General features: G+C 46.1%; 1 protein-coding gene across 1 annotated transcript; it reads right to left on the bottom strand.

Moving 5' to 3' along the window:
- Positions 1-82: 82 nt before the first annotated feature.
- On the bottom strand, positions 83-4,620 carry LOC122462373. Its single transcript, XM_043525278.1, has 4 exons — positions 4,310-4,620; positions 3,189-3,221; positions 1,482-1,592; positions 83-613 (listed from the first exon to the last, which is right to left on the bottom strand). The coding sequence occupies exons 1-4, from the start codon at positions 4,465-4,467 to the stop codon at positions 232-234; spliced, it is 684 nt and encodes a 227-aa protein (XP_043381213.1). The 5' UTR covers positions 4,468-4,620; the 3' UTR covers positions 83-231.
- Between the last annotated feature and the right edge of the window lie 12,012 nt (positions 4,621-16,632).

The raw sequence follows: 16,632 nt of genomic DNA, 5'->3' as shown, positions 1-16,632 counted from the left end.
TCGACCGGTTGGTGACCACTGCCCCGGTCTTTTCTTCATCGCTTGGTCAGCTGTGGAATCAGAGGTGGAATTCCTACCTGAGCTCTCCTCTTGGTTGGACAGAGGTTGCAGGAAGGAAGAGCCCAGTCACAGGCAGGGGAGTAAACGGGGTGGCTTACACGCATCTTACCTCATACCAAGTCCCACAGGACATAGTGGCTGCCCTGCTGCTGTCTTTTAGAGACTTAAAATCTATTCCTGACAACTTGTGGTTGTTGAAGCTCCCACGTCATTCTTTTCAAAAAAAGAGGTGTTAAACCCAGTGTCTTGACTAAAATTCCAGCTCAGGTAGAGGATCCCTAGGATTACCCTGAGTACGTAACCCATCTCTTCTGCCCATGAGCACATCACGGTGCCCTGCCACCGGTGCAGCGTGGAAAATACCTTGTTGGAACCCAAGTGAAGCCGCGTTAGGTGGCTCAGGCGTGGCATGTCCCCCAGGGCTCTCACTTGATTGTGAGACACATTCAGCACAGACAGGTGGATGCAGGTTTCTAAACTTCTCAGGTCACTGAGTGCATTATGACTGAGGTTTAATACGACGAGGTTGGGAAGAACTTCAACCCCTCTGATGCTGGAGCCAAAGACAAAACAGTTGGGAAGGGTATTAGTAATAGGTAGAGCTCCTGAATAATACAGGTCAGTGATGGAGGTAATTAACCAAACTCTGGAAACCAATATTACTGGAACTTTTAGGGTTGGGGGACATCTGAACTCAGGTGCAGGATTTGCAAATGGCCTTTATAAAAGGTTCAACCAAAACCCCAGATCCGAGTATCTGAGAGACAATCAGCTTAATTGCAGCTTAAGTCCACCTCTAGTACATAAAGGTTTTGTGGCTTCCCTTCCAGCCGCTATCCTACGGAACACTCAAAAGACAACAAGCAATATTTGGGGAGGATACATCAAGTTTAATGAAGAATCCTCTCTATCTGATGCCTTGGTGCTGCAGTGAGTTAGTGTACTAGTCCTTCACCTGAGAGCAGTTCAAATCCAGCCTCAGATCATAAGCAGAGACTAATTTGATAGTTACCACTCATGGTCATTTGTCCACATTGCAGAGCCCTCATGTCTAATGTTTTAGGAACGAGCAGCTCTCTCTGCTCAGAAATGGCTGCGCTCATCTGGTTTGGAGTGAGATACCCGAACATGCCTTTGTGGCGAAGACTAGCACTGGAATACCAGAGTGGTAAATTTCGAGACCGAGGTATTTTGACAGAGTTATGTGGTGCCAATCACAGCTGAAATTTCAGAGGGATGCAGGCTACATATGAAGGTGCACCGGCTGAGCCAGGAGAGAAGAAACCTGCCAACATTTTGCCAGAACTAACAGTCCCTCGCTTTCAGGGCTCTAATAATAATAAAAAAATGCCTCCCCTCCTTTTTATGACAAGAACATTTTCATGAGAGCCCATCAATCACTTACATTATGTCATACTCACATGCCTAACGCATTGAGGGATGCATCCAAGTCAAAGAGATTCTCAAAAGGGAAAAGTGCTTCAGGCTGCAGTTCTTCCAGCTCATTTAAAGAGATGTCAAGTTTAACGATCCTAAGGAATGAGAGAGGGAGTAAAAAAATCAAACTATTTCCAATCCCCTCCACCACCACCACCACCACCAAAAAAAAAAAAAATGTCTAGAGTTTTTAGCTTCTGATGTAATCACCATGTTTGACAAGCAGCAACACTCAGAGAGAGTTTCAACGCTAGCACTGCCCGGTTAGAGAAGCTGTATATTGGAAACCACCCAAAATAATACTCTTTAGAAAAATGAGAGCTTAAAAAGTGACATGAATGAGAGAGCCAGACCCTCAGCCAATACAAATCGAGGTAGCACCATGTATCATGTTGGTTAATGGAGTTAAACGTCAGCTTACACCAACTGGGGATCTGGTGCATAGTGTGTCTAGAAAACATCTGCGTGTGACAAAGCAACTTGTGCACCTTTGGGGGAAAAAAATCAAATGTTTGAGGCAGTTGGTATCTCTGCCGGTTGTTCAAACGCGTGACTGGGAAATGCATGGGATCAAGGGAAGACATGCAAGGACTGGAATCTGTGGAGGGAGAAGTTGCAAGATGTTTAGAAAATAATAATGGAAACCACTGAAAAATACACAGAAGAAGTGGGAGAAGGAATACTCTGTGGAGCTGGAATGTGACGATACATGCAGAGCCAAAGAACACAAAACAGAAAGAAGGGGGAGAATATCATCTCTGGCTAGCTCATCTAAAAATATATCACTGGTTTAAAAAAAAAAATAACTAATGGGGGTGTCATTAAGAAAAATCTCCCAGCAGATGTCCTTCCAGTCACACAAGCCCCAATGCCTGGGATATTTCCAGCTAGGCTGGAGAAAGCAGAGTGATTCTCCAGGTGTGGAGCACCTGTGGTCTGGAGAACTCATCTTGGTGATAATCCGCAGAATGAAAGACATGGAGATGCAAGGGATTGGGGATTATGGCATTGGCAGCAGGATAGTTCCACAAAGGGATTTCTCTTTCAGCCCACAGACTGAAAACATCTGAGAACAGACTAGATCATGTATTGCAGGCAGGACTTCTGGCTGGATGCACCAACAAGTCTTTGCTATTGATAATATCTCTTTGGAAAGTACATAGCTAAAAATTCTTCACAAACGTTTGCAGTATGCACCCCTTTGGAAAGCTTGTAATTGTGTTCCCCTACTTCCTGTGCAAATACTGTGGGTTGTTCTTGTGCATTGAGATTCTAGAAAGATCCAGCGTAGGCCAGCAAATAGGACACTGAATTGGCATGCAGGAGACCTAGATCTTTTTCCCAGCTTCGCCACTGACCCACTGGGTGACCTTGGGTGAATCTTTCCCCCTTGCTGCACCTTAGTTTTCCTCTCTGTAAAGTGGGGTTAACAATATTTACTAGCCTTTGTAAAGAGTTTTAACATTTATGGATGAAAAATGCTATCGGGGGCCCAGGCCTCACTAGGATTTAGTGTTGTCCTGGTTTTTCTAGAGTGCCCCACAGTGTAGCATCTAAGCACTATTTCTGAGCAAAAAACTGTTGATGCTTTTGCCATGAAAGAACCCAGCGATAAACCCAGAAGATAACGCACATCCCTTCCCAACACATCGGTGCTGACGATTATGCAAGGTCTTAAATCTCTTCTTTACCTTTCAGGAAACTCAGTCACTGGGAACGATTGTCTGGAAAAGAAAAAGTAGTCAGGTCTGATCGTCAGGGTGGCCTGATATTGGAAGGGCTCTTTATTTTATCTACTGATATGCTAATTTTAATGTACTAAGCCTGCCTTTAGTGGGATCAACCAGCAGCCTTGGAATAGACAGGACTAGACCAGAGGGGAGGCAGGCAAAGGAGCCAGGTGAGCTACCTGGACAGTCGCACCAAGTAAGTGAAGTCCGGGGACTGATATCGGATAGTGGATAGAGGTCTTGGGGGTTCTTTAAAGGGTTAATCCTGGGTGCCTCCACCCTCTGTCACTGGCATGAGGACCCCATCGACCTCACTCCTTAATCGTCATGCCTAAGACTCCCCCTCCTATATTGAGCACCCCAGACCCTCTTAGTCAGTGGCAAGAGGGACTGAGGCTAGGAATGGTGCCCAGGGCGCCTGCTTGCCAGCATGGTGTATACCCTCATGGTGTATGCCCCTCATAAGCTAAGAGGGGCATATACCATGAATACAGTGGATGGTATCATAGATGGTCATAATAAACCTGATGTAGCCTACATCACCTAGAGGGAAGGAGGGGTGCTCTGAAATGTAGAGGGAGAAAACCCTGGGAGGGTACAAAAGCTGGGGGGGGGAGAAGTGACAAAGCCCCTCTCACGGCCCTCTTGGCCCCATGCCCAATAGCCAGCAATAGCGTGGCTGGGAAGCTGCAGGCCCTTCTCCCTCCTAGCAACCCCACGGTTTCCTCCTGCCTGAAAATGGGCAGGGTGAAAGCTGGGACAAGGTCCCACCTCCCTTCTATCAGGGCTGGCCAGGAGCAACGGGAGGAGCAAGCTGTGCCCTCTCCAAGGAGGAAGTAACTATCACACTGGTGAATGCCACCCAAGACCCCTGGGGGAACTGAATCAGCAGCAGTTTAGTGGCCTACTGTCCACCTGTGGGCACCTCCACACCCACGCCTGAGCTCACCAAGAACTGACTCCCTCCTCAGAGCTTCCACAATCGGATTTAAATCGGTTTTTCTCGTGGTCAGTTATTTCCCCTTTTCAGACTGGGCTGGATGGGTTTCTCTTTTCTTTTGTTGTTAGAGTCGCCCTCTTACCTGGGGTTCACTGATCCAAATTCAAAGGCAAAGGCCAGTCGTTTGAGCCGGGACATCTTCATATCAAGACAGTAGTGAGGCCCAGGTCCTTTCACATTCCAGATGAAAGGGAGCGGGTCGATCGCCACGGCCCGATCCTCAACAAACTGCCGGTTCATCTTCTCGCCCGTCTTTGAGAACGCCTTGAACACAGAGCCACAGGCAGACACAGGTTAGAGAGAAGCGTGGCTCTCTGGTTTTGGATCTTCTTACTGGAACAGCTACTATGAAAAGACTCCACAGCACTGCAGTGGTGGCCCTGTAGTCATCAACAGTATGTCAGACTGTTTTGCTTGCAGGGACGCTGCCACCTGAAGAGGAACAGAGAGGGGCAGAGCTGGTTGGGAGAGGCAATGATACTGTAGTATGTTTCTCAGCCACTAGATGTCTCTCTGTGGCGTATATAGGTCCAGATCCTGGTCAACAAAGGCAAGACAAGCCAGAGCACAAGCTCTGTGGAAGCCCATTTGTTAGTGTCTGCAGTTATGGTGATTTTGTGTAACAACTGCCTCCTGTTTACAAATGACTGTGATTCGATATATGCTGATGCAAGGGGGAAAGAAAACAGGAAGGAGGGGGCTGCTAACGTGGGAACCAGGACACTGGGGAACTAGGTTGGTGAATTGATTGTGAGCTGCCATTTATGTAGCTGAGATGCTGTAAAGCTTTTAGCTAGCTGCAACCTGCACCATTATACGTCTACGGTATCTTCATGACAGCAGAGTTCACCGCCTCAGAGCTGATTACATAGAGTGTGGTCTACTGGCGGAGCTGCTGTTCTGGGCCAAGGTGTTCAAAGCACCGCAGGCCGGCAGAGGTACTCTGGAAAACGAGATCCACACGCAGCTAAGCAGCGAGTTATTGGCTTTATTGAAGGTTAGTGACACACCCGCAACGGGGACTCCAAGTGTTGCTGTCACAGAGGCGGAGAACCCAGCACACCGGAGCTTTGCCTGGGACAGAGTCCAACGAAGGGGTAAACAGCAAGCCATAATAAGCACTACACAGAAACAGCTCATGAATATTTAATTAGGTACTTTCCTAAAGGGGCTTTCCGCTACCTGGCAAAGGGCCATGCAGGGCAGACAGAACCGGCCTAAAGCTGGTTATAGCTGGTTTTCCATGTCCTACAGTGGCCTCGAGAAAGCGGAAGTTCCCTAGCTAGGCCATAACAAAGTCTTCTGCAGTCCCTTACAGGTGCCTTTGGGATATCTGCACAGTATCTGTGTGATGACCGCCAACTTGACTGATGCACCAGGGACTGAATCGGGAACTTCCAGAGCTAAAACTACAAGCTGCTACACTCCGATCCCTTGTGGATCAGGCACAAAGGGGGAACCTATTACACATCAGTGGGTTACAGCTGCCACGCCATGCCTGGCACGATCAGCCTTTCACTAGCATGTGCCAGCTGCATATCGACAATGAGAGGTGAAAGTATCTGAAACTGATTTTTTTTCCATGTAAATTAAGAACTCGGAAAATGGTCCCATTCCCAGAGAAAATAGCCACCTTTTAAAAAAGGTTTTCCTCAAAAATGCATCCCTTTCCCAATGAAAAGCAGCCTGTTCCCAAATACAAATGGGCACGCTCCCATCAAAAGGCGGCTTTGGGCATTCAGATTTGAACTGGGTACATACATGTTCGCAATTCAAAATTTTGCAGCTCTTTGGGATGCTAAAATAACAACTATTTTGTCACTTTGTGCAAAACCCAAAGGGCTCAAAACTGTCTCCTTAAATGAAACCTCAAGATTTTTTCATGCAAAAATGTGTAGACAGCGTCACACCAGTTTTGCGCGTCTTCACCAGACTTATCACGTCTTCACCAGACCCACTGTAAATCGATCTAAGCTACGACGACTAAAGGCCCTGGCTACACTTGCGAATTACAGTGCAATAAAGGAGCCCCGGGTGCAATAGCTCACTACCCATCCATACTGGCAAGGCACGTAGAGCGCTCTGACTCCGCGGCTACAGCGCTGCTGGTACTCGTCCTCGGCGAGTGGAATAACGTTTGCTGCGCCCCCGCTGCAGTGCCTCAGCGCCAGTATGGAGGTGTTGCATTACTGCGCTCTGATCAGCCTTCAGAAACGTCCCATAATCCCCTTCAGTCAAGTGGCCACTTTTGTCATTGTTTTGAACTCGCTGTAGGAATGCGGATATGCCCGTTGAAAGCTCCGTTTCTGACAGCCGGCATGCTTATCTGCTCTGAGACAAAGCAACCATTACTGTGGAATGCTGGGTGTGAGAGAGAGAGGCAGGGGTCTGCTGCTGTCTGAACTTACAAGACAGCATGCTGACATGCTCTCAGCCCCCCCCAAACCCACTCTCTCTCCCCCCACATACACACAACACACTCCCTGTCACACTCCACCCCCCCCCCCCCATTTGAAAAGCACGTTGCAGCCACTTGCATGCTGGGATAGCTGCCCATAATGCACCGCTCCCAATGCTGCTGCAAGGGCCACAAATGTGGCCACGCCAGTGCCCTTGCAGCTGTCAGCGTGGACAGACTGCAGCGCTTTCCCTACTGCGCTCTCCGAAGGCTGGATTCACTCAAAGCGCTCTACATCTGCAAGTGTAGCCATGCCCTAAGTTACGTAACTTACATAACTTAGATTGACTTACCTCATTAGTGTAGACCAGGCCTGTGTGTTGGAAATAATGTTAAAGCCCGTAATTAAAAGGAGAGAAGCAAAATTCATTTTACTACATAAGCCCATTGTTCTTAAGCACTAACACATGGGAGACCTCACCAATGTGGCTCTTAGGCACAGCTAAAGAAAGGATTTTTGAAGTATGCAGTAAATCAACACAAAACCCCTGGCACCAGCAGTGCAAGTCTGCAACCTTGCTCAGAAGTGTATTTCAGAAGGAGAGTTCTAATTGCCTCAGGGCTCTAGTCAACCCGTGAAGGGCTGTACATTCACGTTAGAAGGGAGCTATAGGCCTGTTACAGGCAGGAAAACCTCCTACTTTTAATGAGCTGAAAGCAAGCAACTGCAGACAGCTGCAGCAGCACAGGAGCCAGCAAACAGAGCTGTAAACAGGGGAAAGGAGGACTTGTGGCACCACAAGTACTCCTTTTCTTTTTGCGAATACAGACTAACACGGCTGTTACTCTGAAACCTGTAAACAGGGGAGTTTCAGTGGGAGTTCTGTTGGAGGAGAAGGGGTCCTATAAAGGTAGCCAGCCAGGCTGGCAGCGGCACAGACAGCTGCATCAAATAGTTGCTGAACCGACTAGAGGGGATGCCATTTTAGATTTGGGTTTGGTGAATAGTGAGGACCTAGTAGAAGAAATGGTTGTAGGGGACAACCTTGGTTCAAGTGATCATGAGCTAATTCAGTTCAAACTGAACGGAAGGATTAACAAAAATAAATCTGCAACTAGGGTTTTTGATTTCAAAAGGGCTGACTTTCAAAAATTAAGGAAATTAGTTAGGGAAGTGGATTGGACTGAAGAATTTATGGATCTAAAGGCAGAGGAGGCCTGGGATTACTTCAAGTCAAAGCTGCAGAAGCTATCGGAAGCCTGCATCCCAAGAAAGGGGAAAAAAATTCATCGGCAGGAGTTGTAGACCCAGCTGGATGAGCAAGCATCTCAGAGAGGTGATTAAGAAAAAGCAGAAAGCAAGAGGGAGTGGAAGATGGGAGGGATCAGCAAGGAAAGCTACCTTATTGAGGTCAGAACATGTAGGGATAAAGTGAGAGAGGCTAAAAGTCAAGTAGAGTTGGACCTTGCAAAGGGAATTAAAACCAATAGTAAAAGGTTCTATAGCCATATAAATAAGAAGAAAACAAAGAAAGAAGAAGTGGGACTGCTAAACACTGAGGATGGAGTGGAGGTCAAGGATAATCTAGGCATGGACCAATATCTAAACAAATACTTTGCCTCAGTCTTTAATAAGGCTAATGAGGATCTTAGGGATAATGGTAGCATGACAAATGGGAATAAGGATATGGAGGTAGATATTACCATATCTGAGGTAGAACTGAAACTCGAACATCTTAATGGGACTAAATTGGGGGGCCCAGATAATCTTTATCCAAGAATATTAAAGGAATTGGCACATGAAATTGCAAGCCCATTAGCAAGAATTTTTAATGAATCTGTAAACTCAGGGGTTGTACCATATGATTGGAGAATTGCTAACATAGTTCCTACTTTCAAGAAAGGAAAAAAAAGTGATCCGGGTAACTACAGGCCTGTTAGTTTGACATCTGTAGTGTGCAAGGTCTTGGAAAAAATTTTGAAGGAGAAAGTAGTTAAGGACATTGAGGTCAATGGTAATTGGGACAAAATACAACATGGTTTTACAAAAGGTAGATCGTGCCAAACCAACCTGATCTCCTTCTTTGAGAAAGTAACAGATTTTTTTAGACAAAGGAAATGCAGTGGATCTAATTTACCTAGATTTCAGTAAGGCGTTTGATACGGTGCCACATAGAGAATTATTAGTTAAATTGGAAAAGATGGTGATCAATATGAAAATTGAAAGGTGGATAAGGAATTGGTTAACAGGGAGACTACAGCAGGTCATACTGAAAGGTGAACTGTCTGGCTGGATGGAGGTTACCAGTGGAGTTCCTCAGGGATCGGTTTTGGGACCAATCTTATTTAATCTTTTTATTACTGACCTCGGCACAAAAAGTGGGAGTGTGCTAATAAAGTTTGCGGCTGATACAAAGCTGGGAGGTATTGCCAATTTAGAGAGAGACCGGGATATCATACAGGAAGATCTGGATGACCTTGTAAACTGGAGTAATAGTAATAGGATGAAATTTAATAGTGAGAAGTGTAAGGTTATGCATTTAGGGATTAATAACAAAAAATTTTAGTTATAAGCTGGGGACGCATCAATTAAAAGTAACAGAGGAGGAGAAGGACCTTGGAGTACTGGTTGACCACAGGATGACTATGAGCGGCCAATGTGATATGGCCGTGAAAAAAGCTAATGCGGTCTTGAGATGCATCAGGAGAGGTATTTCCAGTAGGGATAAGGAGGTGTTAGTACCGTTATAAAAGGCACTGGTGAGACCTCACCTGGAATACTGTGTGCAGTTCTGGTCTCCCGTGTTTAAGAAGGATGAATTCAAACTGGAACAGGTACAGAGAAGGGCTACTAGGATGATCCGAGGAATGGAAAACCTGTCTTATGAAAGGAGACTCAAGGAGCTTGGCTTGTTTAGCCTAACCAAAAGAAGGTTGAGGGGAGATAGGATTGCTCTCTATAAATATATCAGAGGGATAAATACCAGAGAGGGAGAGGAATTATTTAAGCTCATACCAATGTGGACACAAGAACAAATGGATATAAACTGGTCATCGGGAAGTTTAGACTTGAAATTAGACAAAGGTTTCCAACCATCAAAGGAGTGAAGTTTTGGAATAGCCTTCCAAGGGAAGCAGTGGGGGCAAAAGACCTATCTGGCTTTAAGATTAAACTCGATAAGTTTATGGAGGAGACGGTATGATGGGATAATATGATTTTGGCAATTAATTGATCTTTAAATATTCATGGTAAATAGGCCCAGTGGCCTGTGATGGGATGTTAGATGGGGTGGGATCTGAGTTACTACAGAGAATTCTTTCCTGGGTATCTGGCTGGTGAATCTTGCCCAGGGTGCTCAGGGTTTAGCTGATCGCCATATTTGGGGTCGGGAAGGAATTTTCCTCCAGGGCAGATTGGAAGAGGCCCTGGAGGGTTTTCGCTTTCCTCTGTAGCATGGGGCACGGGTCACTTGCTGGAGGACTCTCTGCTCCTTGAAGTCTTTAAACCACGATTTGAGGACTCCAATAGCTCAGACATAGGTGAGAGATTTATCGCAGGAGTGGGTGGGTGAGATTCTGTGGCCTGCGTTGTGCAGGAGGTCAGATTAGATGATCATAATGGCCCCTTCTGACCTTAATATCTACCAAAAACTGCCTTTTATCTCAAAGATCTCTGCAGAAAGTTAGAATAATGCAGTTCCTTCGACCTAGCACCCTCTGCACTTTCAAACCCCGAGTGACTTCATTAAGCCAACCTCATTTTCTAGTGTACACCCAACCTCAGATTCAATACTTCGATTGTACCCTCATTGCGGCGGCGACCATAGTTTTGTTCTATGCTTGTACAACTTCTAGCACAATGGGGTTCTGGCCCATGGCTGGGGTCCCCGAGCACTACCATAAGACAAATAATAACTAATAGACTTTAAATCCATTTAGTTCTACAGGCAAGGCCTCAGATCAGAATCTAAGATCTCTCATTGTCAAATACTTTCATAACAGTTTTGTGAGTCTGAGAACGGCCTCAGAATACTATCTATTTAAAAAACAGAGAATAAACCACCATTCCGAGTTCTAGGTCTCAGTGAATCTTGTACACACTTGTAATGGGCTTAGAAGGATTCAATTATTTTTTTAAATCAGTAAATGTCAATAAACATCAATTTCACTGCAAACACAGAAACCCACAAAAAATATTTCCATAGAAAATAATCAAAATGTACAGAGGGGCAAAGTAAGAAAAATGCTGCTTGCGAAATCATTAGAGTTTGATTTAAGGATATATATTTTGTATATTTGAGAGGGGACCTCGACAGTTTGCATTTTAGCAGTTTTAAAGCTTTAACTTTTTGAATCTCAGCATCTGCTGTCATTAAATAATTGTCTGATCCCCTATAATTTTCCATAACTGTGAAAATTTAAATTGATAAAAAATAGGGGGGGAAATGCTTAAGACCCATAATTTTGCACAACTGAAATTTTAAATGGATAAAAATCTTTTAAAATGCTTAAAATAAACATTGATGTTATCCATTAAAATCCTCAAAAAAATAAAGTCGAATTCTGCGAAGTCTAGCTATTAAAATGGCCACAAATCATCCATGAAGGCAGAGCACACATGTTAGCGACCACAACAAAGTAACACCAGTCCTGCTGCAGCGAAGGTCATGGGAGGTTTGACTCCGACTTCAGTGGGTGCAGGATCAGACCAAAAGGGAAAGAAGGATTAAAACAAAATCATGGGAGGCAAAATGAGGTTTAAACAAATCTTAGGGTGAGGATCTTTTTAAATGAAATGTTTCAGAGTAACAGCCGTGTTAGTCTGTATTCGTAAAAAGAAAAGGAGTACTTGTGGCACCTTAGAGACTAACCAGTTTATTTGAGCATGAGCTTTCGTGAGCTACAGCTCACTTCATCGGATGCATAGCTATGCATCCGATGAAGTGAGCTGTAGCTCACGAAAGCTCATGCTCAAATAAACTGGTTAGTCTCTAAGGTGCCACAAGTACTCCTTTTCTTTTTAAATGAAATGTCAGTATTGGTGAAAAGTGCCAGACTGGCTGTCCGGGAACAGAAACCTTCATAGGTAGAAGTCAGGCAAAGATAACGCAAGCTTCGTTCACAGTGTCCAGAGATTGACCCTTTTGATCCTTACTGCAAACAGAGGAGTGACTCTAGCATGGGTAGATATAGCCCAGCTAGCTTTGATCTAGCTAGCTTGAGTAACGATATCAAGGAAGTCACAGCAGCTTGGGCAGCAGTAGAGGCGAGCTGCCTTGGCACAACCCAGGTTCATCTACATTGCTTTTTAAAATGCATGGTAGCAAGTCTCAGAGCTCAGGCTCACAATAGCTACACAGATATCGTGGCTCGAGCTGGAGCTCGGACTCCGGAGCCTGAGGAGTGCGGGTAGGCTTCACTGCTGTTGTTACTTGAGCTAGCTAGATTAAAACTAGCTCAGGTACATCTACACGTGCTGCAGCCACACCCCAATTGCAGTGTAGACACGTCTCTAGTCTCTTTCTTTATACTGCTCAGAAGGATAGAGGCCATTTGCTAGGGTAGATTTTGTGATGACGTGAACACCTGTTTGCTGGGAACTGGACTAAGGACCATAACTCTGTTTATGTAGGCCACTGCTCTGAGCTGTCAGATGATAATGATTTTTGGCTGCAGCTGATCAACAAAGAGGTAAAGGGCTCCATTTCTCTTCATTATTCTCCTGAGCCAGGCAGTTCCCCAACCTCTCCCTCCCCGCAAAAGAACTTCTCCTTGTAACTGAAATGTTGGAAGGGGCTTTGGAAGTGCTTGCCAGCCAGATGAGGGTAACCTTCCACGGGTGCCAAGCAATAAGAAAATGGTCAGATGTTTTATGAGCCGAGACTTTATTTTTATTGTTAAGCTGGAGCGGTTCAAAAGAAGCAATTCGTTCTGCGGCAACGCACTCAGGAAGTGAGGGGCAGCAGATTTATCGCGGGAGAGAAAACTTTGAAGCGAGGAGGAAGTGACTAGAAAGAGAACAAGAATAACTGAACACAAGTCTGCAAGAGGTTATTAATGACAGGAAGAGAGATCAATCATTCTGACCTGTACAGCAGTTGAGGAATCGCAGGTACAAAGTCCTGGACACACTAAAACGCTCCAGTGAGCGAGACTATTTTTCTTTGTTCGCTGCTATTGAACTGTGTTGCTTTTTAATAATATATAAACGCATAACAGAGGGCCTGACCCAAAGCTAAATGGAATCAATGGGATCCTTTGTATCAACTTCAATAGGTTTTTGGATCAGGCCCTGTGATCCTACGAATGCCTTTTTGCCAACCTAACACCCTGTCGTCAGAATCTTTAGCCAAACAGTATCTTGTAAGGTACCACTTAAAAACTGGTGAACCGCTGGTCACAACTGTCATTGCGTGATGTATGCACGGCTTGTGTGTAAAGAGTAAGGTATGTGTGCTGGAAATATGTTCTTAAAAGATGAGTTGTGGAGGCAGTTGATAAACAAGACCGCCCTAGACAACGGAATGTGGATTTACCCATCTGCCTGGATCAAGCTAACAAGCAAAGGACAACAGAAGTACATTTGCATCTCAAGTCACCAAAGTGATCAAGCCAACTGAAAAAGCGAATTGAGCAGTGGATGAAGGAGGAGCTTGGCGCTTGCAACCCAAAGAACCAGCAGCCAGGGAGAGGAACTCTGTCTGGGTTTACTTTTCAAAGAATACATTTCCAAGGTTTTCTGGACTATAAAAGGAAAGAAAGGAGGGATTTCTTTGTTATCCATCACTTAGGGGACAAAGGGAACAGAACCCTCTGATTCTGTGAATGGTGGGTCCCCCTGCCCAAGGGACTGGAGTTGCTGGTAGCTTGATGTAAGTGAGAAAGCTGCTTAGGCAAAGCTTGTAGCTTCCTAAAGTTAGGTTCTAGTCACTAAGAAGTGTGCTATTTTTGTTTTGCTTGTAATGAGACATGTCTCTTTTTCTCTTGCTGAGTACCACTTAAATCTCTGTTCTTGATTAATAAACTGTATGCTAAGTTTTACAATAAACCCTCTCGGTGCTGTGTATTAAAGTGAAGTGTGGGTCCTCAGCTGAGACAACAAGCTGGTGTGTGCACAGTCTCTTTGGAGGTAGTGGACCTGGTAATTTCTGAGCGTGTCCAGTGAAAGGGACGTTTCTGGGGAACTCGGGAACGGGGGTTCACTGAATGTTACCTGCAAGGCAAGGTTTAGACTGGCAGACTCTCAAGCAGTTTGCTGGTGAGGCGGGAGCTGACACACAGTTTGAGCTCCAGCAAAACTCTCTTTTGCTAAGGCAGAGTGGTAACAGTGGCTTATGGTTCTGGGCTCCCTGAGGAAAGCGTCACAGGCTCACACACTTTAAACAGTGCCTTTCAGCCTGAGGATCCTGTGACAAGATGGCCAATGTTCATATGGTGGGTCCTGCGCTTTTCCGGGGGGGGGGGGGGGGGGGCGCTAGGATGCCACTCTTTGCCCCTGCTCTTGGGGGCCGAAGGCCCCGCTAGTGGCCCGGGAAGGTGGTAGAAGAGGGAAGCAGGGGAGGGGTCTGGGTTTGCTCCTCATTCTGAGTCGCAGCCCCTCTCAACCCCTGCAGGTTTCTTACCCTCTTCCCCCTTGGGTGGGGTTACCCTCGGTCCTTAGACGCTGGGGGAGGGAGTCTCCCTGCCCTGCAGGGCAGGGTCTCCCTTACTTCGGTTCTCTGGTCTTTCAGTTCTCACAACACACCTCCAAGCTCCAGTCCTAGTCCTCGTCCAGCAGGGCATTTTATTAGGTTCCTGACAGGGCCTTAATTGACTGCAGGTGCTCCAGTTAACCTGTAGCAACCCTTCCTAGTCTACAGGGAACCACATCTTAATTAGCCTTGGGCTTATATATTTCCCCTCGACCAGTCTACCACTGCTCCCTGGCCCTCCTGTATCACAGTCCCCAAAGTGCTTTACAAAACTGATAACAAAAACTACACATGAAGGGGTAACTTTACCCACCACTGAAATGCAGCCACCTCTGGGGCGTACACAGCAGATATTTAAAAGCGCACAGGCAGCAACCTACCTAGCATCTTAGGGAGCAGGAAGTGAGGAATCCTCGACCCAGGTCGGAGTCACCCCACTCTTTACACCCCTCCACCAGCTCCCTCTTCTCTATTGCATCAAACAGAAGCTACTTGTCTTCACTTTCAAGGCCTGCACCACCAGTCTTCAGCCAGTATCACAAATGTCAATTCCCGCTCATGTGAAGCGGAACCCGCTGCACCAGATCCTGAACTGCAATGCAGACGGGGGGCGTGTGCCCAGTGGCAAGCCATGGCAGAATCCTGGGTGAAAAAAATCACTTTAACGGGAGAGCTTCATGACCTGCTAGTGAAGGGAGATAACACAAGGGATAAGCCTATGGGCCTGGCTATATACAGAGTTACAAATGCGGAAGTAGAAACTGGAGTTTCATTAAAGGTATCTGCTTTTAATTCCCAGCCTCCCAGGTGACTCCTTGTACCAGATACAGCACTTAGAGAAACAATTGCCAGGGAAGTAGCTTTAAAAAAAATAAAATTAAATTAAATTAAAAGTCAGAGGAGGCCCAAGTAAAAGCTATTTGCAGGTAACCTGTGGCTCAGATGAGACCACTTCCTGAGTGGGTCCCAGGCCAGGTGAAATTTGCAGGCAATGAGGAGGAATTGCCCGAGCAGTGGGAAGCCACAGCAAGGAAGACTAGAAATTGCTGATGCAGTAGGGCCACCATCAGCAAGTTTTAGAATGGTCCATGCAAAGAGCTGCCCAGAAGCCCATTACTCCGTGTCTGGAGACGGCTGGAAAACCACAGCGGTGCTGGACTCAGGGTCTGAAAAAAGTCTGATCCCTGCAAAGCACCCAGCACCAAAGGGGAGGAAAAACTGTATTGCAGGAATTAAATTGGCAACTATTAGTCATCAAACACAGCTGACAACAGGAGAAATTCAGCTGGTATATTGGGAGGAGATTTCATCTGAAGGCATTTTCACGATTTCAGGGTAACTGCATCTGTATTCATCCCTCCGTGGTCCAATCCAGGAGTTCCCAGTCATGTCTCAGGTATCCAGCCAGCCCATCTCTGGGCAGGGACCTTTGTCCCACACTTTTCTGACCAGGAGTTTTAAGGTTGCACATCTCCCTGCCTTACACTCCCTGCTTATCCCACACACCAGTCAGCCTAACAACCAGCGCCTGTACTTTGCTCTCTCTCTCTGAGTGCAATGAACAGTATCATCACAGCCCTCCACACGGTGCTTTCTAAGCAAGCACATTTATTCTTAAGGCAAAAGCATTACAGAGAAAACATAAAAAACAACCCACACATTTAAACACACACAAAACATACCAGGAGTCGCCCATCAGTCTTATGGGGCCCTAGCAAGGGGTGGGGCTCACCTTGGACAGAAGGTCCTGTCCATTTGCTGGATCAGAAAGAAGGCACTGAGACAGTTCAAGCTCATCCTTTTATAGCAAAACCCTTCCTTTGTATCCTAGTCTCTGGAAAACCCGCCTGATCCAGTCGATGCCAACCACTGCAGGGGCCGGAACTTCTTTGGAGTCCTTTACAGTCTCAGGGGTAGCCACCCCCTACTGTCTTTAGTTCCTGTAGGAGCTGTGGTAAGCCACTCCCATGGAGTAGAACTCAATCATACATAAACCATTCCAAAATGTAATGCCAGGGTCCCCAAAGATACTGCATGGGATTGCCATTTCTGTCACAGGCATCACAAGAACATCAGGGGGGCTAACAGAGCTAACTTGTCCCTGGACAGTAGTCAGACGAGGAGAAAATTAGTGTTAGCTGCATTTCAGTAGCCACAGACATAATACGAGACAGTCCCTGCCCCCAAAGACTTTACAGTCTACATAGACAAGAGAGAGAAAGGGAAAGGCAGGGGGAAACTGCAGCACAGAGAGGTGAGGTGACTGGCTCAGTGTCACACAGCAGGTGAGTGCCAGTGCCAGGAATAGAATACAGG

The sequence above is a fragment of the Chelonia mydas genome, chromosome 1, assembly GCF_015237465.2.
Source record: "Chelonia mydas isolate rCheMyd1 chromosome 1, rCheMyd1.pri.v2, whole genome shotgun sequence".
In the NCBI taxonomy this organism is placed as follows: domain Eukaryota; kingdom Metazoa; phylum Chordata; order Testudines; family Cheloniidae; genus Chelonia; species Chelonia mydas.
This window is presented reverse-complemented; position numbering and strand designations above follow the sequence as displayed.

Excerpts from the sequence above, each read along its gene's own strand:
- LOC122462373 (XM_043525278.1), bottom strand. The coding sequence starts at position 4,467 with ATGAACCGGCAGTTTGTTGAGGATCGGGCCGTGGCGATCGACCCGCTC. Across the intron at positions 3,222-4,309 it reads TTTGGATCAGTGAACCCCAG|ACAATCGTTCCCAGTGACTG; the intron begins GTAAGAGGGCGA and ends TTTCTTTTCCAG. Across the intron at positions 614-1,481 it reads TCCCTCAATGCGTTAGGCAT|CATCAGAGGGGTTGAAGTTC; the intron begins GTGAGTATGACA and ends CTTTGGCTCCAG.